Source organism: Zeus faber, assembly GCF_960531495.2.
Source record: "Zeus faber genome assembly, chromosome: 15".
In the NCBI taxonomy this organism is placed as follows: domain Eukaryota; kingdom Metazoa; phylum Chordata; class Actinopteri; order Zeiformes; family Zeidae; genus Zeus; species Zeus faber.
The window spans coordinates 11,274,814-11,297,913 of record NC_137194.1 but is presented as its reverse complement, the minus strand read 5'-3'; the positions used below and the strand labels follow the sequence as shown (position 1 = coordinate 11,297,913).

Below are 23,100 nucleotides of genomic sequence, written 5' to 3'. Positions count from 1 at the left end.
GGGGGGGGGGGGGAGGGAGAGGGGGGGAGAGAAGGAGGGAGAGAGAGGGCGTGAGTGGGAGAAGGAGAGGGAGAGGGAGAGAGGGAGAGTGAAAGAGGGAGAGAGAGGGGCGAGGGGAGGGAGAGAGGGAAGGGAAGGGGGAGAGAGAGAGAGAGAGAGAGAGAGGGAGAGGAAGGGGGAGAGATCAAGATCATTAGTCAACAACATTAAGTTAGAGAGAGACCAGACTAGTTAGAGAGACCAAAGGCTGGAATTAATGGCAGTTGAGAAGGGTCTATGGTCATGATAAAAAAATGTAAATCCTGAAAAGCCGACATTACTCAATCTCTTCAGCATGCCGAGGCCGTTCTTAAACTTTCCCGTAGCCTCGAAGCGCCGCCTCACGTGCCGCGGGGGTCGCCGGGTGCAAACTGCAAGGTCTGCAAGGCCAGAACGTCGCTCCCGCCCAAAAACCCCTCCGACTCAAACGGCGACCCCACAGCGCCGACGCGTTGGGTTTCACGGCCGACGACAACCACACCCAATCCCTCCCTCTGCTCACCTCATCAAAGTCGGCGATGATCTCGTTGAGCAGCCTGAGACACTCCACCCCCTCGTTGTTGGCCTCCAGCTCCACGTAGAACTCGGAGAAGTTGCTGATGGAGGCGAACATGACGGCCACGCACTCGCAGGACTGGTAGTACAGCTCGTCGTTCCGCCGCTCCCGCGCCAGGAAGTGGGCGGCCACGTCCTTGGGAAGTATGTTGTGGAGAAGCCGTCGGTTGTAGGCCTGCAGCTCCTCCATCTCTTCCTTCTCCTCCGTAGCCTGACGGAGGTGGCGGGGGGTTAGGTTGATGTTTTTCTTTTAAAATTGTTTTTTTTTTTCAAATTCAATTCCATTCCGCTGCCGGAAATAGGTCCCTTCACCACCGTCGGGGTTGATGCCGACACAAACGGAGACCATAACGAAAATTCGGAACAAATATGTACACATTAAATTCACCGGCATACCCCTCAACTAAAGACGGGAACAAAGTAGTGACGTCAGTTGGTGCGGTTGTTTATCGGGGGGGACGACCTGCGTGAAAAAAAAAAAGGGCTCCAAATGGGACGTTTTCGCGGAGGCTTTACCTGCAGCTTCCAGAGGAAGTCGAGGCGGGCGGTGGACTCCACCTGCTGGGCGTGCAGGTAGAGAGCCAGGACAAACACAGTGAGGATCACAGGGGTCATGACCTTCAGGGACACTTTAGTGACGCTCTCCAGGCTGGGGGGGGGTTGGGGGGCGGGGGGAGAAAGGGAGAGACGCAAGTGTACAACAAAAAAAAAAAGTACAAAACCTCGAGCGAAACATAAGATTTAGAGGGCGGCTCAACAGGGGGGACTTACCACAGCTCCCTCGTTTCGTTGACGTAGGTGTACCTGGAAAACAAAATTGGCAAGAGCTGCTGCCTTTAAAACGCACGGCTGAGACCGGAATTTCTCCACTACGCTTCGTAACGCTACTTACGATTTTTGGGATTCGTTTGAAGGGTTAAACGATCTGAGGGAAGAAAACGAGAAATTCAAGAGAAAAACAAGGAAAATGTACGTTCCGATGTTGAATCCAATCTCATGCGTGGATAAGTTGTGTCATGCGGAGCTTTGCAAACAGTGGATCCCAATGTGGAGGCACGTGCGTCACAGGAAGGCCACATCGGTGCAATTTTTTTTCTTATATTTCATATTAAGTACAGAGAAAACAATTAAATAGTAACAATGTCATCTTTATACATTTTAATAATTTAGACCTACTCATCCGTTGTTATCCATGCTGGTACTATTGTATACATATTTATTCACCCGTTACAGAAATATACCATCTACAGTATATTTATATTTATGCTCAATATTACAGCAAATACCTTTTGGTTTCATTTAGTATATCTGATCCATGGAATTATTAATATTAATAATATTATATTAATATTCTGTATATTTTGTCAATTAATTTTCCATGTTTTTTTTGTACTGTAAATCATTTTTATTCTGCCTGCGCCAAATCCTTAACCCATAATTCCTCGTACATGAAACAAACAGATTTAATACGATAAAAGCCATAAAGAGAGGCCGATTCCGATCCTGACATTTTCAACATCGATCTGTAGCCGCGAAAGAGGATTCAAAGGAACAATAGACTGGGATGGTAAAAAGTGGAGTGAAAATTGAATTACTGCTCAGTCAATTTTAGTTTGTAAAACGCTTTGGCAGCGTAACTCTATGTGTGGATCCTCACATGGGGAAAAAAAAGTATGGGTACCAAAATTAATATTATTAATTATATACAGTAACTGAAACCAAAGCACGGTGGCATATTAACAATTCTGATTGAAACAGGAACAAGTCTTTTTTCACAAGTGGGTACGTGGAAGCGCGTCTATGTGTATGAGTGGAGCACGTATGTCGTGGTGGTGGGTGGGTCACTTACAGGGTGTTGGCGGTGACCAGCAGGTCGGCATTTTCGAACAGGACAACGTGAGGCCACTCCACCAGCACCAGGAAGACGATCTGGATGAGCAGCATCAGGGCCAGCTTCCCTATGCTGCTGATGTGGAGGTAGACGGAGCAGGCCAGCAGGGTGAGCAGCACGCTGTAGCTGAAATACTGCAGCAGAGGAGGGCGCGAGGGTGAAGGTTAGTTTGACGCAAAGTTGGGTGGACGTGAAAACGCACACAGGGCGGCACGCAACGCACGCACGCACGGCCACACTTTGCTGGGCTGACCTCTGGGAAATGGCAGGGCGTGTCCTGGCTGGAACACAGGGTCAGGCCCTCCTCTGCGCTCCGGGTCAGGTTGTGCAGGAGGCAGACGTCCGCCGAGGTGTTCCACTCGACGGACACACAGTTCAGCAGCTCCTTTGTGTCGCACGTGAACTAGCAGAGGAAGAGGAGATCGGGCGTTAAAAAACAAACAAACAAAAAAGAAAAATCGGGAGGTACGACGCCAGAATGCAGCGGTAACTAACAGGGTGAACTGGTGAACATGAAACACAGTCAGGAATTCATGGTTGTTGATTATCTTTGGACTAAATGTAGAACTGGGCAATATAGGACGTGTTAATATCATTATAATCATTGGGAATATCAAACAAAATTGATGAATATCAAGTTTTTTCAAAATGTTCTAATTTCAAAAAGGATGTTGAAGAATCCACCTGTGTAACGATGGAACTCTGTGGTAATGATGGGAAACTGAAATTCCATAAAAAAAATAACAGTGCTAACACAGCGCTACTATCCGCGTATCCTAACCCTATCTAGTTGAATGACTCCCCAACCCTGCCAGCCTAGTCAGCACTATTTATTGAAGACGGATAAAAAATGTCCCCAAAAGGTTCCCCCGAAAAATGAAATCAAAGCAAAGGCACGTTGCAGGGCTGCGGCCCTCACCATGTTGACGAAGGCCGCGACGAAGAGGAGCAGGATGGTGAGGACTCCGACCAGGGTGCTGTTCGTGCGAGACTGGACTATCTTCTTTGTCAGCGTCTGCAGGGCGGCCGGGAAAATCTTCGGGGACGGAGAGCGGAGGAGCAGATTAGAGGGAGACCCGGTTAAAAGTCAGAGGCATTGGCGATGCCGACTGCAGATCTGCAGTAATGACTCTCGGGACGTATCTGCGGCGGGCGGGCGAGCGCCGGGAAATACGGTTCCTTACTTTGATGCAGGAGTAGATGGCGCAGATGAAGAGGACGCTGGCAAGGATGATGAAGACGCTGACGAAAAGACCAAGCATAAGCGTTGTGCTGGGGAGGACAGGAATCAAGCTTATTAGGATGTATAACTGCTGTTAACGCTTGGTAAACTAATAAAGACTACGTTTCCTGCTGGCAATTCGGAAAAACCGGATCAAAACATTTCCTCCACGGGAGGCTACGGAAGGCGACCCGACGAGAGCACTTACGGTGGGAAGATGATGATCTGAATGAAGCAGATGAAGCAGAAAACCAGCAGCGTACAAGCCACGTAGCCCCCGAAACGATCGTCCACCTTTTTGGAGTACTGCGACACAGAGAATGGAAGTTATAGCAGCATGCAAAAAAAAAAAAAAAAAAAAAGCCAAATGCAGGTACAGCCCCAGTGCTTGTTCCCGCCGCTCCCTTGCCTTCTTTTCCAGGTTGGGGGTCTGGAAGGTGAGCAGGAACTTCTTGACGTGGTCTTTCCTCAGCTGGTCGATGCTGCGGGCGTCGATGGCTCGGCCGAGGAACTCGTCCACCTCGTCCTCCGGGTTCAGGGTCTCCTGAGCGCAGCGGCTGAACGAAAATGGAACAAAAGGTCACGATCCGCCAGAGGTTGTGTAGCCTGGTGTGTGTACAATAAGTGGTTTGTTGTGTGTGTGTGTGTGTATTCTGTTTTAGTGACCAGGTACTAAAAGTGTAAAACGTGATAAACCAGCTAAACGCCTTGATAGACCGAATCTTTTTACCGCAAAAAAACCCAAACAATATTTACATGAAAAGCCAACCTACAGCCTACTTACTCTGACATATTATGGGATTTGGCGATGCAATCGCAATCTCGTCTTCTCTTTCGCCTTTCTTTTATTGCGACACATTCATAACGAAAGGTGACGTGAACATATTTTTTTTGACTGTATATGAATACATTTTCCATTATTGTAATCACCAAATCCCATAATACGTCAGACTAAGTAGTCAATTGATAAGGGTATATAAAATAAAAATAAAAAATAATAATAAGAATTGAATGTAAATATTGGTAATGCCTTGCAACTTGGATAACTGTGGTTTCTTACGATAGATGTCTCTTCTGGCAACATAAATATACATATGTTTTTGGCAAAACGATCGATCTGTTGGGTGATTTAGCGTGTATGATGTTGGGTGTTAACACGGCTGCCTCTGACTCTGTAGAACTCCAGTGGAACTCTCAAGTTCCGCAGACGCAGATTCAAGTCTTCCAGCAACACCCTGGGAGCCAAAAACAAGAGCCAGCACCAAAACACTCACTTGTCTTTACTGGATGCCTCGTCGATGCCCTGGGAATGTCAAAAAGAGAGAGAGAGTGTGAGAGAGAGAGAGAGCGAGAGAGAGAGAGAGAGAATGTTTTTGAGAGGGAGAGAGTCACAGCGTGAGAAGGAAGTAGAGAGTGTGGCAGAGAGGAAGAAAAAAAAAAAACCAAAAACAAAAAAAACGGATGAAAGTGAGAGATTATCACACAATCCAGAGTCAGACATCTGTGGAGCCGATCCCAGAGTGGCACGCTGATGTTTTAATTAACGCTCGGAGGCTTCAAATTACACCCTCCCCTGCCCCTGGGGCTCAGGCCCTCCGAGAGGGGAGGAAAAAAGGAGGAGAGAGACGGAGAGAGAGAGAGAGAGAGAACGACGGAATGAGGGTAGAGGCAGAGCGAGCGAGGGGAACGAGACTAAAAATGAGGAACGCCGCGTGAGAGAAAGAGGAAAGAGCGAGGTGAGGACCGGTTGAAAAGAGAAATGTGAGGGGAGAGAAGACTCGAGAGAGAGAGAGAGAGAGAGAGGGAGGGAGGTCGAGGGCAAAGGGAAGGAGAGAGAGAATGGGGAGACGAGAGGACAATGGCCCCCGCGGGTCAGGCTTTGTGAGCGCCGCCGCGCTGGGACCCGACCCCCCCTTCCCCACCGGGAGCCGTCCATTGTCCCTGACCTGCCCTGTGCCGTAACAGGCAATCTTTCCTGAAGCCCAGAAAGCCAAAAACTAGTGTCCGCTATATTTTTCCGCCGCTCTATGTATTCACATATAGGTTTTACATGGGTTGAATGTGTTTCTGAGTGGGGTCACGACTGGTCCCCAAGCTCTCCCCAGGTAACACCAATATGATTTTTCTTTCGTTCTCTTTCATTTCTTAATTCTAAACTAACGGCATATTACCATTGTAGCGCCCTGGTCTATTCAAAATATGTCCCAGGAGCCGGATTGGTTTTTCAGACGGGCTGGTGCATATGCGGGAAAAGCAGATTTGCAAATGATTTTAACCGTCGAAAATGATGTTACGAGTTCGCAGGGCTTGGCCGCTGGTAAAATGGGATAGATAGCACCTGCGGTTAAACGAGCATGCGGGAGAGAAACTGAGAGACGGAAAGGGAAAGAGAGAAAGGAAGGGAGAGGGAAGAGGGGGAGCAGGGGGGCTAATCGTGTTTTCAAGACGTGGCCATATTAAGAGTTTATCGGAGCAACACACACAACATAATCTTTCGGAGATTGGATGCAGGTTTAGTGTGTGTGTCTGTGTGTGTGTCTCACCATCTGCCTGAAGACTTTGGACTCCTTGGTTCTGGAGAAGGATCTGTCAGGCACCCAGCGTGGCATCAAGGCGTCGACAGAGTTGGCACGCGCACGCTGCATCTTTGCCATCATGGCCTTTTCGTCTTTCTGCGAGAAAAGGCAAACCAGAGAGTCGAGGAAGATGGAGGGGACCTTCCTCTAGAGCTAATCTCCGCAGGCATATTGTGTCTTTTTCATTTTTATATGTTCAAGACTGGGGTAAGCCAGTGTATGACATTATTGTATGTGGGCGCGTGTGTGTGTGTGTGTGTGTGTGTGTGTATCTGTGCGTGTGTGCATCAACCAACTCTTTTCTGGCTGCAGCCGAGCACCAGGAAGGTTTCGATGTTGTTCTCCTTCAGGTAGGCGTTCCGCTCTCCTCCCGAGCCGGGCTCCACCTCGTAGTCCCCGTTCAGGTACTGCAGCGTGGCTTTGGTGATGTGGATACGCCTGCACGCACGCACGCACACAGACACACACACACACACACACACACACACACACACACACACACACACACACACACACACACACACACACACACACACACACACACAGTCATTGAAGAGTCGAGATACACCAGTGACATGCTTTTAAAAGCAGAGAGAAAAGATGTAGGGAAAGCAAAAGAATGAGTGCAAGAGGGAGAGAGAGAGAGAGAGAGACAGAGAGAGACAGAGAGAGAGAGAGAGAGAGAGAGAGAGAGAGAGAGAAGAAAACAGAGAAAGCGATAGGGAAAGGGGTAGAAGAGCGAACTTAAAATCATTGTGAAAGAGTTATAATTGCAAAGAAATACCAGGAGAAGGAGGGAAAGAGAGAGAGAGAAAGAAAAACAAAGAGGGAAAAGGAGAAAAGATGAGAAAAAGAAAGTAAAGTCCATTCATTTTCTGAGTTACATTAGTATATTATACAGTTATTCTAATATATTAGTATATTACAGTTATATTAGTATATTATATAATTATATTATTATATTATACAGTAATATTAGTATATTGTATAGTGATATTGGTATGTTAGTATATTATACAGTTATATTAGTATATAATACAGTTATGTTAGTATATTTTATAGTTATATTAGAACATGATAGTTATATTATTATATTATACAGTTAAATTAGTGTATTATATAGTTAAATAAGTATATTATAAAGTTATATTAGTATGTTAGTATATAATACAGTTATATTAGTACATTATATAGTTATATTAGTAAATTAGTATATTATTCAGTAATAGTAGTATATTGTATCATTATATTAGTATATTATAAAGTTATATTAGTATGTTAGTATATTAATAATTAGTTCCTTATATAGCTGTATTAGTATATTATATTAGCACATTACTATATTACACAGCTGTATTAGTATATAAGTAATATTGTTAATTTATTAACTACATATATACATTCCACAAGCAGCGGTGCGCTCACCCTGCCTTTCCTCCGGCCTCCATCTGATTGGCCAGCGTCACATCGTTGGACCAGACGTCAAACTGCCACTTGCGTAGGCCCAGCACGCCGCAGTGCACGCGCCCACTGTGGATCCCCACGCGCATGTTCACGTTGACGCCGGTCACCTCCCTCACAAGCCTGCGGACGGAGCAGGGACACAGATAGGACACAGAACGCCCAAAAAGTGGGTCACCCTGACCATACCTAGTGTGGTATAACGCAACATGTACTGTGTGTATGTGTGTATTTGTGTGTGTGTGTGTTTGTGTGTGTGTGTGTCTGTCCTTTGGGTGTGAAACAGGCCATGGTGAATCACATAATTGAATATCCCAAATGTCGTGAAGATTGAATTATATTGTTATTGAGGAGAAATTGTAAAATTGTATGGAAAGTATTGTTTGTGAATGAAATATTACTCATATAATATGAACTTCAACATGTAACACAATAAAAAAATAACTTTACAGTTTTATTATTATTGTCTCACTCACTGTACAAACTGCAAAAACATAGTAAATACGCAGCAATAATTTACAGTATTATCATAATTTACCTTACATATCCGTACCAGTAACTTATCCTGTGCATAAAATGACATCTGTATATTTTTATATATTTGTCTATGTCTGTTTTGTATTTTTCGGCTATCCATTTATATTTGGCAATTTCTATTTTGAGATTTACTCTACTTTTTATTCAATTCTTTTTAATTATTATAATTTTCAGACTGTAATGCTTTTTTTTTATTGTAATGAAAGAAACACACCAATCCTTACCATGACAAATTCCTCATATATGTCATAGCAGTATATGGACTTACGAGATGGCCTCAATCATGTCCACCCCCATCTCCACGCAGCAGTGGGCGTGGTCGGCCCGCGGCTCCGGCAGCCCGGATACGCAGTAGTAACAGTCACCTAAGATCTTAATACGCAGGCAGTGGTTCTCCTGCACCAACAATGACACGCACGCACGCGCACACACACACACACACACACGCACACACACACACACACACACACACACACACACACACACACACACACACACACGCACACACACACACACACACACACGCACGCACACACACATACACACACACACACACACACACAGACACAGCAACTGTGATTATTTAAACTTGAATGCAAACACAGCTGTCGGTGCACAGTGAATAGTTCCGACATTTTTGTTAATGTGTTTTTCTTTTTATAATAACCTACAGTATTGAAAACAGACCACCATAGACAGGGAATTTGATGGCTTTGTTCCATGTGAGTGGAAAAAGTTTAATTCAAAATTTTGTAATTTTTTTAAATGATTTATCTAAAATGTCAAATTTATTTTAAACCTGCATCGATAAAAATTATGTGAGAGTTGAATTTTCACCTTGTCCCATCCTAATCACACAGTCCCATCCTAATCAAGCAGCATTTCAATAGCAGATACAATATTATATTACAACACTGTAGTACAACCTAGTTGATGGGGAGATTGAACCAGAGACAACAGATGAATATTTTCCTAACAATGTTAATTACCCATCAATTAAATCTAGATTCTACTATGTTGAGAAATGAGAGTGAATGCATAATTCTTGATTGTTGAGATATTGTTATCGAGAAACAAAGAAAGCGTCAATCGGCTCGATCATCAAATTCTCGATCGCATCAACGAATGTGATCCATCGTGCGTGCGTGCTTTAGGTCCATCTGGTTTTGAAGTATATGGCTCACCGACGCTAGCTTGTCGAAGCGGGCGAACAGCTCGTTGAGGGTCATGACCAGCTCCTGGGCCGTGCACTGGGACGCCAGGCTGGTGAAGCCCTCGATGTCTGCAAACAGGATGCTGCAAGGAGAACGACGGAGGTCAGAGGGAGAGAGACGGGAGAGAGAGAGAGAGAGAGAGACGGGAGAGAGAGAGAGAGAGAGAGAGACGGGAAGGGCATAAGCACGAGCAGACGGGAAGGGGGGGACACTGACACGGAGAGAAAGAGATTGATCACCGAGCACAGAGTTAGTTAATGTGGTCCACCCTGTGCCACCGTGAAGAGGAGGAGGAGGAGGAGCCAGAGGGAGAGAAGGACGAGGAGGACGAACAAGAAGAGGACGAGGATGGGGATGGGGATGGGGATGGGGATGGTGGTGGTGGCGGTGGGGGTTAGGTCATTTGTTCAGCTCTGGTTTTCATCGTCTGGGCCGATCTAGGTCACCTCCTCCAACCCTTTCCTCTCCGGATCGGCTCCATCTTTCCCTCCACTCCCGACTGTGTCTTTACCGCGTGTGCCTTTCTTAACCCTTCACCGTCCTCCGTGTGTTCGTTGCTCCATCCGATTCCTCGATGACTCCGCCGCTTCCCGGGGAAAGGGCCTCCCGTTGCTAACTTTTCCCGTAATTAAAGCAAAAAACAACCTCGGCGGAGGCTGCGATACCTCTGGCGGCAGACAGATGACGCTGTCTACCTGCGACGTTCACCCTCGTTTTTTGTTTTTTTTGTTTTTTTTTTTAACCAGGAGGAGATGAAACAATCTCAAGGGAGAGAGAGAGAGAGAGAGAGAGAGAGAGTGAGAGAGAGAGAGAGAGAGAGAGAGAGAGCTGGCTTTCAATTTCAGCCATCCAACGCTAGATAAATAGAGCTTGTCCATGTCTTCCCGGAAGATCTGGGTCACGGCAGACAGGTGTTGGGATCTCGGTGAGCCCACGTCCCCCTACCCCCACACACACACACACACACACACACACACACACACACACACACACACACACACACACACACCACACACACACACACACACGAACGCACGTGCATGGCAGTACCTAAATTGACCTCAATTGACTAGGCTTAACAGTGGCTAATGGATAGAAAGATTCAATCAGCTTTTTCCACTCAGGAGGTGAAAACTAATGGCGCTGGCTGAGACCACGGGGGGGTCGGCTGCCCGTACTTGTTATTGAAGGCCCAGCAGTGAGTCAATATGCACCTGCAGCCTCCGCCCTCACAGTAAATTAAAAAACAACATGCATAATACATACTGACTGGTGTGTGGCCTGTTTAACTGCAAACAGAGTCAGGGTGCACGTGCTGGACCGCACACTCTGGTTCAGTGCCTGTGTGTATGTGTGTGTGTGTGTGTGTGTGTGTGCATGTGTGCGTGTGTGTGTATATGTGTGTGTGTGCGTGTGTGTGTGTGTCTGCGGTTGGGACTTCGGGGGTGTGAGCGTTCGAGGGGAGGACGGGGTGTGCGGCGTCCGCTCGGGCTCACCTGACATTGTCATGTTTCTGGATGTAGATCTTGTGGAACATCATATCTTCCTTCTTGGCATTGATATCTGCCTTCATCTCCATGGCAACGTGCCTCGGCAGCACAGACAGCAGTAGGCGCTCCTGGAGTGGAGGAGAGAGAGAGAGAGAGGGAGAGAGAGAGAGGGAGATAGAGCAAGATGAACAGAGAGGGGTGTGTCGATTGTGTGTGTGTGTGTGTGAGAGAGAGAGACAATTAGACAGAATGTAAGAAATACAGAGAGAAAGAAAAGAAAGGAGAGAGAGAGAGAGAGAGAATGAGAGAGAGAGAGAGAGAGAGAGCGAGCAAGAGGGAGAGAGAGAGAGAGAGATAGAGAGAGAGAGAGAGAGAGAGAGAGAGAGAGAGCGAGCAAGAGGGAGAGAGAGAGATAGAGAGAGAGAGAGAGAGAGAGAGAGAGAGAGAAGGGAGGATGATGTAGGGAGAAAGTCTGTTCATCCCATTCGGTTTGGTGCGTTTTTCTGGAGCTCAGTGAGTCAGCCTGCCTGGGCTGCGTCTGCGTGGGAACGTGTTATTCAAACAGAGGAGTGGAGCTCCGTGATACTTCACCAACATATTGTTGAACTTGAAAACTGAGACAAACAAATTAGACTTGAAAATGGAGAGGCGCCATCATTGCTCTTTTGCATTTGTGTGCATTGTCTTTCACTTACCAATACGGGCAACACCACTTTATTTGGATGTGTGTGTGTGTGTGTGTTGTTTTTTGTTTTTGGGCTTGTTTTATATAAATGTGTATATAAACACATTGTATCTAATATACAACACATAAACAATAACATAATATAATATAATACAAGACTGTATTGTACATGTATTTAAAATACATGTACACTAGAAACAGAAGTTAACAGGGAGCAGCTAACTAGTGAACCAGCGGGTGGGCACATGGCAGGTACACTAGACTTAAGTACAACTAGTAACACAATAATATGCAAAGCAATAATATGCAACAATAATAAGCCACGATAGCGCCAGTATGTGTGTTTGTGTGTGTACCTGCTGCTGGTTCTCTCTCTGCAGGTGCAGTCTAGCCTGGATGTATCCTCTGGTCTCCTGGAAGGCCTGACGCTGAGACACCTCCGCAGGGTAGTGGGTGCAGATCCCAATCATGTTAGTGCACAGGAAGATCAGCACGTTGGCACTGATCTGTAGACGCACGCACGCACACGGACACGCACACGCACACGCACACACACACCAAGGTTTAGTGAGAGGCCTCCGAAAATGCTTCCGTCTTTATAAATGTATGTAATGACTCAACGCATGGCACGCACACACATACATATAAAACACATAAATAACACACAGACACACAGGCATCCACCCACACATATCCCCACATACGCCCACACAAAGCATGAGCAGGGACACAAACAGGAAGAAAAGGGAAAAATCTCAAGTCCGGTTGACCATTTCACGAGACAACAATACCGTGAACCTTGTGCGAACTGGGTGAGGTCAATTAACAAGACTGATATCACTTTATGTCATAGGATTTACTGCGAGCTGAGAAATTCCTCATAGGCCTGGGGAGCCATTCGATTTGTGATCGCAGAGTGCGGAGCGGTTGTTTTCCATATTTCGCTTTTCTCGCTGTATACAGCAGACAGGAAGACCACAGGGTTCAGCGTAACCCATCACTTTTACTATGTGAAAACTGTGTGACTCCACATTTAATTGCTTTGATTTCAGTTTTGGAAAAGGAGAATAGCACTCCGGGTCAATCTTCCCTTAAATGTTGCTTTCCGCCGTATGGCTATTTCGAGATATATCAACCTCAACGGCTACACATGGTAGTTTCCTGCTCCACCACAGACCTCTACAGTACATCATCCTACGCTAAACACATGGCAACCAAGCTAACATATAGACAATCAACTGAGATAAAATATAATAATAATAATAATAATAATATGATTCATCAATTAAAACAAATTTTTATTTTATGTTAGTATCTAAGTATAAGCCCTACAATAGTATAATAAAACACATACGGTTTATGAAGTTCAACTATTGGCACAAAATTATTGTATTGGAACAAAATTGTCCAACAATTCAAATCGAAAAGTTTCAAAAAAATGTATTCCGATCATTGATTGTGAGATTGCGCCGGCTAATCACAAAGGAGACTTAAAACAATCATGGCCCAATCTGTTGATCTTAAAGCTGCTTTTCAGTGGAACATTCCTTTAATTAAAATGGAAAACGATTAAAAATGGAATGGTTCCAGTGGTTGTGTATTTGTTGAATTACATGCGATTAGTGTTGCCCCTCCCAATGGGCACCATGACATTGTTGCATTACGACAGCATTGTGACATCGGAGCACTGTGCCATATATTTCAGGCAGTCGAGCTAAACCCAGGGCAGTCGGACTATCACCACGGATATGCACTAATATCTCCTTCCAGCCGCCTCGTATTTCCCTCGAGAAAGCAGAATCTGTAAGTTTATTTGTGTACTGTATATATAATGTATACAGTGCAGGGGTTATGACAACGTATTGACAGATTATGTGCATTTGCATAGAGATTGATCGTTAATCTGCATACTTTTTGTGCTGTTCCACAGTTTCACGCCGCTACCCTTAAAGACACCTAAAGTGAAATTGATTCAGTGGAAAGGATTCGCCTCAAGACTCATCGCACGGCCTGGAAATCCCCGGTCACTGTCGAGAGCGAGCATGTCGGAACGCCCAGACCCCCAGCGAGCAGCGCAGCTTGGAGGCAGGACCAGAGGGAACAGAAGGCAGTACAACATGGACTGCAAAAGGCGGGTTCATCATCAAGTCTAGAGGCGGACCGATTCCAGATTTTTTTGGTCCGATTCCGATCCCCATTTTGGAGAGTCCGAGCCCCCCAATTACCAATGTTTTGACCGAAATTTTGTCAAAAAGTGCAAAACTTCAATCAATTAAATTTTTTCAAATCAGTTTGAAAAACGTATATTTAACCTATAAGCAAACAAGTAACTTAAAAATAGTGTAAAACAGACAAGTACAGGATAAATAATCAAAAAACATTTTGTTTATTATACTTATTTTAAAACAGGACACATCGGCTACATAACTGCCTATTCCGATGTGGTCAAAAAAGTCAAATAATGGCCGATATATCGGCTCTAATCAGGTCCAGCTGCAGTTGCACCTAAGGAGGCCTCTTATGCCAAGGGTGAGATGAAGTTGGAGGGGAGCGCGCATTGAAGCTGCATTTAAAGACCTTAAAAAAGGAGAGAAGCGCAGAGGCTGCACAGAAGTGCTAGAAGCGGTTGTGCCTCCCCCTGCTGCACCCCTTCCTGCCCTTTGAAGAGGAGGGAGAGGAGGCTTCATCTTCATCACAATTAGAAACGCTCAAGCGCTTCCTCACACCAGCACAGGGGGTCAATGCAGCTCACTCGGGAATACGTCAAGGTACATTTTGGGGGCCAACACAACCACGGGGCCAATAAGCACACAAGGAAGGTTCCACAGCCCACGAACCCTCGAGGCGACAATGTGTGCAGGGTTGGACCCCACCCCTCCCCCACCTTGCTCAGACTCCACCACTCATCTCCCCTTACCCCCCTCTCAGAGCTCGGCAGTACGGAGAACCCCAAGATACGTTCCTATATCAGCGACCCCCTTAAGCACAGCAGACCCGCAGTCAGTGGACCGGCATCCGTGGCTAATTTCGGTGCACACATGGCTCATCGGGACCTCTACTCGTCAGGGCTGAAGACGTTTAACCACCAAAACTATGTGTCATGGAGGACGGGCTTCTGCAATGGCATTGAGCAGGGGTCTCACACTACCGGCCCGGGGGCCACATGTGGCCCGCAAGATAATAAAAATTTAAAATATATTGTTAAATCTAACCGGCAAATTAATTTTAGCACAATGCTTAATTAATCCAAGAACTCTTAATCAATATATCAAATATTTTGTTATGATTTCAATGGTGTCTTGTGTATATTTCTAACAGACTTATTATTTTGCAGTTAGTTAAAAAACATTTTAAAACCACGGGACAGTTTATTTCTCCCTTGATGTTCAATGTGGCCCCCTCCACGGACAAGACAACCTGGCCAGTGGCCCCCAGCTCATTTCAGTTTAAACTCCCATACAACCTCCAAGAGCAATGGACGATCCGAGGTTAGGCGTACAAATGGGAGCAACCAAATGCCATACCCGCCTTTCACGTCTTTTGTGAGGTTCATGCAAAGGCAAACAGAAATGAAACTGGACCCCGGCTTTCCCCTCCAAGCTACGAGCGCTGCACTGCCCAGGGCAGAGGGGGCCCCCACAAGGAAACTGAAGGCCCCTATCACTGCTATCTCAGTCAATAAAACAGAGATGGGAGCATCCGCCCTCACAGCGCCTAAAGGACAGCCCTGGAGGACCCCGACAAGCAGTGCCCCGTGCACAAAATGCCGCACTCCCTCAGAACATGCAGGGCCTTCAGAAAGAAACTGCTTGCACAGAGGAAAGAATTTCTGAAAGAGCATTCCATATGCTTCAGATGCTTCGCCTCGACAACTCATCAAGCCAAGGACTACAAAGTTGGCGTCCACTGTTCGGAGTGCAACAACGATTGCCACATCTCAGCCCTTCATGCCAGAAACCGCTGGAAGAAGGCCCCTCCGGCCGTGGCCGTCTACGCGCTGCAGAGGACCACCACGAAGGGAGAAAAGAAGGACGGGGCCGGAGAGAGTCTGTCTGTGGTACGGAACTTCTACATAGATGACAGGCTGAAATCATTTTCGGATGCAGCCGCGGTTGCCACCGTGCCGAAAAGCGCTCAAGACACGCTGGCCCAGTCCAATTGCCACAAAACCACAAAATCTGCGTCCAACAGCCCCGATGCCACGAGAGCTTTCCCAGGAGAAGACCTGCGCTGTCGGCAGTGCCTGCGCTGTTGTCATTCGACCCTCTAGGATTGGCCACACCTGTCAGCATTCAAGGCGATCCTGCCATCCTGGGAGAACGTCCCGTTCACCAACCGCCGGTGGTGAACGGGACGCTAAGCTAGTGGACGAGAAACAGGATGAGGAGGAGGAACTCACTACAAGATCTTCTGCGTCGCGTCCATCCAAGGCAATCGGCGCCCCGTCGCATACAAGGTAACGAATGCGGAAGGACAGAGTGAGCCGGGGTTCATCTTTGGGCAAGGCGAAGCCGGCCCCGAAACTCGACCTTACCATTCCCGGGCTTGGGCTCCGTGTGGCCATACTAGCGGTCGAGATGGCGGAAGCTATCTCTCGGGGGCGGACATCAAGTTTCTCCGATAGCAAAGTGGTGCTTGGCGTCATATCAAACCAGACAAGACATTTCCACGTGCACGTTCACAACCGAGTCCGGCGCATCAGACGGTCCACAAAGGCAAGCCAATGGTACTACGCCCCCCATGGGCCTAAAACCCCTAGTCAGCTAGCTCTCTCCTCTTGGCTGTAGCACTATGATTTCCTCGCTGAGACCCAAGAGAGCCGACCACCCGACGCAGGCTTCGAACCTCATTAACCCCTGGAACCGATGTGGAGCTATGTGCTTGAGGCTAACGCCAGCCGGGCTTGGCTGAAGGACACGTGACACTCAAACGGCAGGTCCGCGCCGTCTGCGCGTGGTTCGAGTTGGAGATCTCTGAAGAGTCGTGGCTCCGGCTCTCGCACATCGCTCGCTCCTTCACCCAAGCACCCGAAAAAAGAGCCCTTGTCGCGGCCGGCATGTCTGCAGCAAGCGCCTCTATCCAAGGGGCGGCTCAACCAGGCAGAAGAATTTGATTTGATTCCTTATTTTCATTTCTCATACACCAAGGGTGAAATTTGTCCTCCGCGTTTGACCCATCCCAGACACCCCGAGGAGCAGTGGGCAGCAGCGGTGCAGCGCCCAGGGACCGACCTCAGTTCTTTCGCCAGTGCCTTGGTCAGGGGCACCGGCAGGAGTGTTAACATAACACATGACCCGTGTTCAAGAAGCCACACATTCTTTTCCTCCGTTTGTGAAATGAACTCCTGACTTTCTGTTAATTCAGGGTCTTTTTTTCAGCAAAAAAAAACAAAACACAATGATATGCCGACTGGATGATTTGGCGCTGGTGATATAATAGTCACAATAGAATAACCTCACGTCGTTACTTCACTGAATGTAGCAATTTACAGTAAGATTGTAGATAATAAAGACAGAAATATTCAGTTCATATTTAGTTCTCTGGTCAGCCGTACAATAAGGTATGCAGAGGTGGAACAATGGGTCCCTCAGAAAAAAAGAAAAGTACATAACAGTGTTCGTTATCTGTGGCTCAGTAAGATATACCCCACACTTACTGTTTGCAAGGGCAAGTGAAAGATTTCTTTGTGTGGGATGTATCTGTGTGTGTGTGTGTGTGTGTGTGTGTGTGTGTGTGTGTGTGTGTGTGTGTTTGTGTTGTTACCCATACTGTCACACTGTCAGATTCCATAGTCATTTTTAAAAAATAATTTATTTGGAATACCATTGGAATATTGAATCATCGTTTGACAGCCTGTGTGTGTGTCTGTGTGTGTGTGTGCGTGTGGGACAGAGAGAGAGAGACAGAGAGGGAGAAAGAGAACGAGAGAGAAAGAGAGAGAGAGAGATGGATTGAGAGCTGAGGCTCTCATCACGGTTGTTAATGACAGTAATGTACTGACCACATACGTTATGTTTACATTTGTTAAATTATTTGGTGTCTACGCTCAAAAAAGCAATATTTAACTTAACAATGTTTTTTCTGTTAAAGCACAACTTCAAAATTGTGACTTTTTCCTTTCAAATAATACAGCACATTGTTTTTTTCTGTAAATCGTATATTTATCACCAAAGCATTTATCAGTAATACAGAAAATATATGAATGTGTTGTATGTCGATTTCCGTGGTGCTGCTAAATTTTGTGCTGCTGCTCCTAAAAATTTCAGTAGGGAGCACCAGTACTACTATTGGAAAATGTTAGTCTGGAGCCCTGACTTCCCCTCATGTCTGAAGCACATGAACACAACACACACACAAAGAAACCAACATACCACAAACACATGGTCGCACGCACACACATGCATACACACATTCTGTCTCCGTGCACAGAAACACTCAGGCCTGGGAAAATCACTTGACCCCTGACCACAGAGCAGAGTGTTTCCTCTGAAGATTATATCATCGATAATGAGAAAAAGACGTGCAAGCACAATATTTACATGAATGCCGAATTTAGGACAATTCTGGTGATAACATTTTGGCTGGGTTTTACAACTTCGCAAATATAAACATTGTTGACAACGTTGAAATACAAACTAGACGTTGAAATACAAACTAGACGTTGAAATACAAACTAGATGTTGAAATACAAACTAGTTGTGAAATACAAACTAGACGTTGCTAAACCTGTGTGTGTGTGTGTGTGTGTGAGAGAATGGGAGCGAGTGAAAGACACAGAAAATGACCTGTACATACAAACTTTGACAAAAGGCATCTTAATAATTTATGCGCACACACACACACACACACACACACACACACACACACACACACACACACACACACACACACACACACACCACATGTTCCTCATAAACGCATCGACATTATTGAGCGCTGAGCATCACTAATATGAATGTAATTATACAAATGAATAAACATGGGGATAATTCTGGAAGAGCGCAGGTGGTTTGTTTTAAATAAATTTGAAAAATAAACTGTGTGTGGGTTGCGCTGCAGGGACAAAACAGGGTTTACACTGTACACACACACACGCACACACACACACACACAACGGCCACTCTGTTGTCACAACAAGACAGAAACACTTCAGTGAGCCACATCGCCAACACAACACCAATCTCCACAGGACAATGGTGGAGTGACAGGCCGGATGTGGGATTGGACGAGCTGGCAAAACTGTCCAGACCCACCGGAAACAAACCACGCCAAGTGAGGGTGAGAATCCAGCATTGCACCAAAACCAAAATAAAAAACACTGATTACCTGCAAGGCAAACGCTGCCGTTCACAGAAAACACCAACACCTATATGTAGTTACTCTTACTTGAGTAAAAGTACGAATACCCCACAAAGTTACTCTGGTGAAAGTCAAAGTACCACATTGACATTTCTACTGAAGTGGAAGTATATCCTGTAATCATATTCAGTGCCCTGATATAATAGAGCCTATAATATGCTAAAAAGGGCTTTGTCTTTTTTTTTCTCCAGATGAGCGCTCATGTAGATCCTGATTAAAATGTAAAATACATTTTTTTTTATAGGTAATGTCATCGTTATTCATAGATATAATAATATAGATATACACCAATCAGCCACAACATTAAAACCACTGAGAGGTGAAGTGAATAACATTGATCATCTTGTTCCAGTGGCACCTGTCAAGGGTTGTGATGTATTAGGCAGAATGTGAACACTCAGTTCTTGAAGTTGATGTGTTGGAAGCAGGAAAAATGGTCAAGCGTAAGGATCTGAGCCACTTTTGACAAGGACCAAACTGTGATGGCTAATTGGTGAAAAAGTTAATGCTGGCTACGGTAAAAAGGTGTCAGAACACACAGTGCATCGCAGCTTGCTGCATATGGGGCTGCAGACCAGTCAGAGTGTCCATGCTGACCCCTGTCCACCGCAGAAGTCACCTACAATGGGCATGTGACCGTCAGAACTGGATCATGGAGCAATGGAAGAAAGTGGCCTGGTCTGATGAATCACATTTTCTTCTACATCATGTGGATGGATGGGTGTGTGTGTGTTGTTTACCTGGTGAAGAGATGGCACCAGGATGCACTTTGGGAAGAAGGCAAGCCTGCAGAGGCAGTGTGATGCTCTGGGCAATGTTCTGCTGGGAAACCTCGAGTCCTGGCATTTATGTGGATGTTACTTTGACACGTACCACCTTCCACAACATTGTTGCAGACCAAGTACACCACTTCATGGTGACGGTATTCCCTGATGGCAGTGGCCTCTTTCAGTAAATAATACACCCTGCAACACTGCAAAAAATGTTCAGGAATGCTTTGAGGAACATGACAAATTCCCCAGACCTCAACCCAATCAAGTGACTCAATCTGATCCACCTGTGGGATGTGGGGAGGCCCCATCTAGCAACTTATGCCGAGTTCAGGCGACGTGATTTTGGCCTGGTTTTCCATTCGCCGACAGGCTCTTGGAGATCGCCCAGCAAAGCCCCAGATCGGAGGAAAATCACAGCGCACTCCCGAGAGCGACGGGTGCGTGGGGTGAACTGCCCGTCCCGTGATCCGACTGCTCGCCGAGCGCTCGCTGACACCGGCGAGATATCAAGCAGGTCTAATATCTGCTCGTGTCGGGATCGGGTCAGGAGTGACGCAACGAGCTACAGCCAATGAGAGCAGAGACTCAAGAGACGGCAGTTCACAGGCAGCAGCCAGAAACACACCACATACCTATTTAACTTTTCTTCATTAGGTTTTTCATATATTTGTTATTTAAATTCTGCTTTTATTCGTTTTTTTACAGTGATCATGAATATAATTTAAAAATAAATAATCCTGTCCCGCGCATGGTATCGTGCCATTTCCGGTGTCAATTCTGACGTGTGTTTTCGTGACAAAACGTAGTTTGGAGACCCGACAGACACGTCGGGGATTCCTCCTGGTGAAAGATCTTGTAATGTGTGACCCCCTGTCACCGATCAGTCATGTAATGTGAAAACCACAGGGTTCCCGATCACAAATCAGAAAGTTGTATAGTGTGAACATGGGACAGGACTTAAATCTGCTGCTAACGTCTTGGTGCCAGATAACACAGGACACCTTCAGAGGTCTTGTGGAGTCCACGCCTCGACGGGTCAGAGTTGTTTTGGCGGCACAAGGGGGATCTACACAGTATTAGGCAGGTGGTTTTAATGTTGTGGCTGTAGGTGTATATATAAATATAAATATATATCCCAATTATATATACAACCCCAAAGCAACTGAATTTTGTTGTGTAATGCAGTAGAGTAAAAAGTACTATAGTAGAGCATATAAATTATCCGATGTCTCGTTTTCTTGCGCGGTTTATACAGATGCCTAAAAAACACTGACTGGCAAATAGTGGAAAATTCTTGGCTTGACTTAACCTTTTTTTTTCTACAACTTTTCAACATTTACTTTTTAAATCTTCCTGGGATACAGAACAACTTCAGCCCCCGTCAGCCCCCAATTAAACTTTGAATCCTTTTGCTTCAGATCTGTCCAGAGGCGTCAAACACCTCATCATTGCATTATTGGAGATCAGGTGGCTGCGGCTTCACAAAGGGACGTCCGCTCAGATTACACACACTCAGATTAGCCGAGCCGTTGTTGCCGTCCTGCCACGCTGGACTCGTGCCACTTCGCCGCTCAATTAATGCCGTCGCTATTGCATTCATAAATCATTGACGTGCCTCTGCTCCCTCACACGTCCCGCTGCGTAATCCCCTGTGAACATCCGGCGGAGTCCCTGACACTCCGGTCTTGGAAGGGCCCTGATGGAATTTGATCACATCAATCCGTAACAGACTGGGATGAACGGAGCCGAGCGGGGCTGATGACTTGGTTAAGTGGCGTGAGGTCTAAAATTCGGGACCGCCTGCAGCTCACAGCGTCCGGCACCGCTCCACTTTCGCCCAAATCAACCGGCCATGTGGCCGAGACATCAATATCCAATTGATCAGGACAGCAAGATCCTAGTAGACGGCTTTCAAGGACCCACATCCGGCTCCTTGAATGTATTTGCTTTGACTGAAAGAGGTTCAATAACAGCTCAGTCGCAACAGTTGTAGTTGTGAAAATCGGGATTGGAAAAAATCCAAATGCAATATCTGGTGAGACTTAGAGCTGTCACGGTTATTACATAATTGCCTTATCTTTTTTTTGTGTTTGAAAAATTGCCAGATTCCAGATCTAAGGGGAATTTTAGCCCAATGTTCGAACGTTGCAACGAATAGAAAAGTCAAAAACAAGAAAATCCACCCGTTGAGTTGAGGGCAATTAACTTACCAAAAGTTTTATGTTCCAATCTTTAATGCCAATAAATGGCACTTCTGCAATGGGCAGATATATATTATTAAAAAGGCAACAAAATAGTCAATCAGAATGATTTGCGTGACAACTTATCATCACCAAAAATATCATGATTGTGTCGTGAAGTTGTTGGGTTTTTTTTTTACAGAAGTTGTTGTAAAAAGTATTGTTAAAGTTTTCTTTATATTCTCGACTATACTGTATATACCCAAACGATATGACTATATTTGGAATGGTAAAAAAAAACGAAAAAAAAAACGACAGCCCCCACAGCTTGGTACAGTATTAGCAATGAGAACGCAAGTGTGTGACCCAAATAACAAGCGTATCTACTGCAAACGCTCATGTCGGTCTTTCGGTTCCACGTTGAGTCATCACCTGCATTAGCAGAGACCCCAGCGCTCACAGGGGCTTCCGACGGACCCCCTGTCCATTCTCCTCTCGCAGTGAGAGAGGGTGAGTCTCAAAGAAAGGTCTCTCTCTCTCTCTCTCTCTCTCTCTCTCTCTCTCCCCTTCTTTTCGTCCAAGGCCCCGCACCATTCCCCCAGCCACTCTCCTCGACACCGCCGGACCATTTACTTAAGCGAGAACCTCCTTGGCGGTGGACTTGAAAGGAGTCTAAACATTGGCTTATAAGGTGCGCGGCTCACTGCAAGGTGTTCTGTTGAGCGAGGCGCGAGAGCCCGAGGTGAGGAAGAGGAAGGGCGCGAGAGCTGGTTTCTTTTTTCGGTTTGCTCGGCCCACGGACTACAAATTCAGCCCGGCTTTCACACTCGACGTCTCCGTTGGCGGTTCTTCTCACACGCACGCACAACACACACACACACACACACACACGGTAAAACTTTTATGGTTCGTCTTCTGCAGGGTCTGCAGTGCTGTAAGAAACCGCTTGGACCGGAACCTTTCCAGGTTTGATTGACTGAAGGCACTTTAATGCGGGGGGCGGAGGTGGTCACATGGTAAATACTTTTCTGGCTAAAATTAACTCCAATGACAATACAATGCGACGAGGGAGGTCTGGGACTGATAGTCAAAGGTGACCCCCGCCGCCGCCCCCAACC

General features: G+C 46.1%; 1 protein-coding gene across 7 annotated transcripts in view; it reads right to left on the bottom strand.

The window, feature by feature from the left end:
• LOC307241001 (adenylate cyclase type 6-like) overlaps positions 1 to 23,100 on the bottom strand; it is a 43,242-nt gene that overhangs the window by 3,593 nt on the left and 16,549 nt on the right. For 5 of the 7 annotated variants that reach the window (XM_080014943.1, XM_080014948.1, XM_080014945.1 and 2 more), the window contains 18 exons: positions 12,027 to 12,176; positions 10,992 to 11,113; positions 9,466 to 9,577; positions 8,550 to 8,677; positions 7,709 to 7,867; positions 6,580 to 6,721; positions 6,251 to 6,379; positions 4,982 to 5,010; positions 4,117 to 4,264; positions 3,916 to 4,013; positions 3,670 to 3,757; positions 3,405 to 3,521; positions 2,739 to 2,888; positions 2,444 to 2,619; positions 1,487 to 1,519; positions 1,366 to 1,398; positions 1,111 to 1,243; positions 542 to 805 (listed from right to left, as the gene is read on the bottom strand). In XM_080014943.1, the coding sequence (XP_079871069.1) occupies positions 542 to 805; positions 1,111 to 1,243; positions 1,366 to 1,398; positions 1,487 to 1,519; positions 2,444 to 2,619; positions 2,739 to 2,888; positions 3,405 to 3,521; positions 3,670 to 3,757; positions 3,916 to 4,013; positions 4,117 to 4,264; positions 4,982 to 5,010; positions 6,251 to 6,379; positions 6,580 to 6,721; positions 7,709 to 7,867; positions 8,550 to 8,677; positions 9,466 to 9,577; positions 10,992 to 11,113; positions 12,027 to 12,176 (2,211 nt within the window). The remainder of the gene's footprint in view (positions 1 to 541; positions 806 to 1,110; positions 1,244 to 1,365; positions 1,399 to 1,486; positions 1,520 to 2,443; positions 2,620 to 2,738; positions 2,889 to 3,404; positions 3,522 to 3,669; positions 3,758 to 3,915; positions 4,014 to 4,116; positions 4,265 to 4,981; positions 5,011 to 6,250; positions 6,380 to 6,579; positions 6,722 to 7,708; positions 7,868 to 8,549; positions 8,678 to 9,465; positions 9,578 to 10,991; positions 11,114 to 12,026; positions 12,177 to 23,100) is intronic. The other 2 variants (XM_080014947.1, XM_080014949.1) reach the window with 2 other exon arrangements.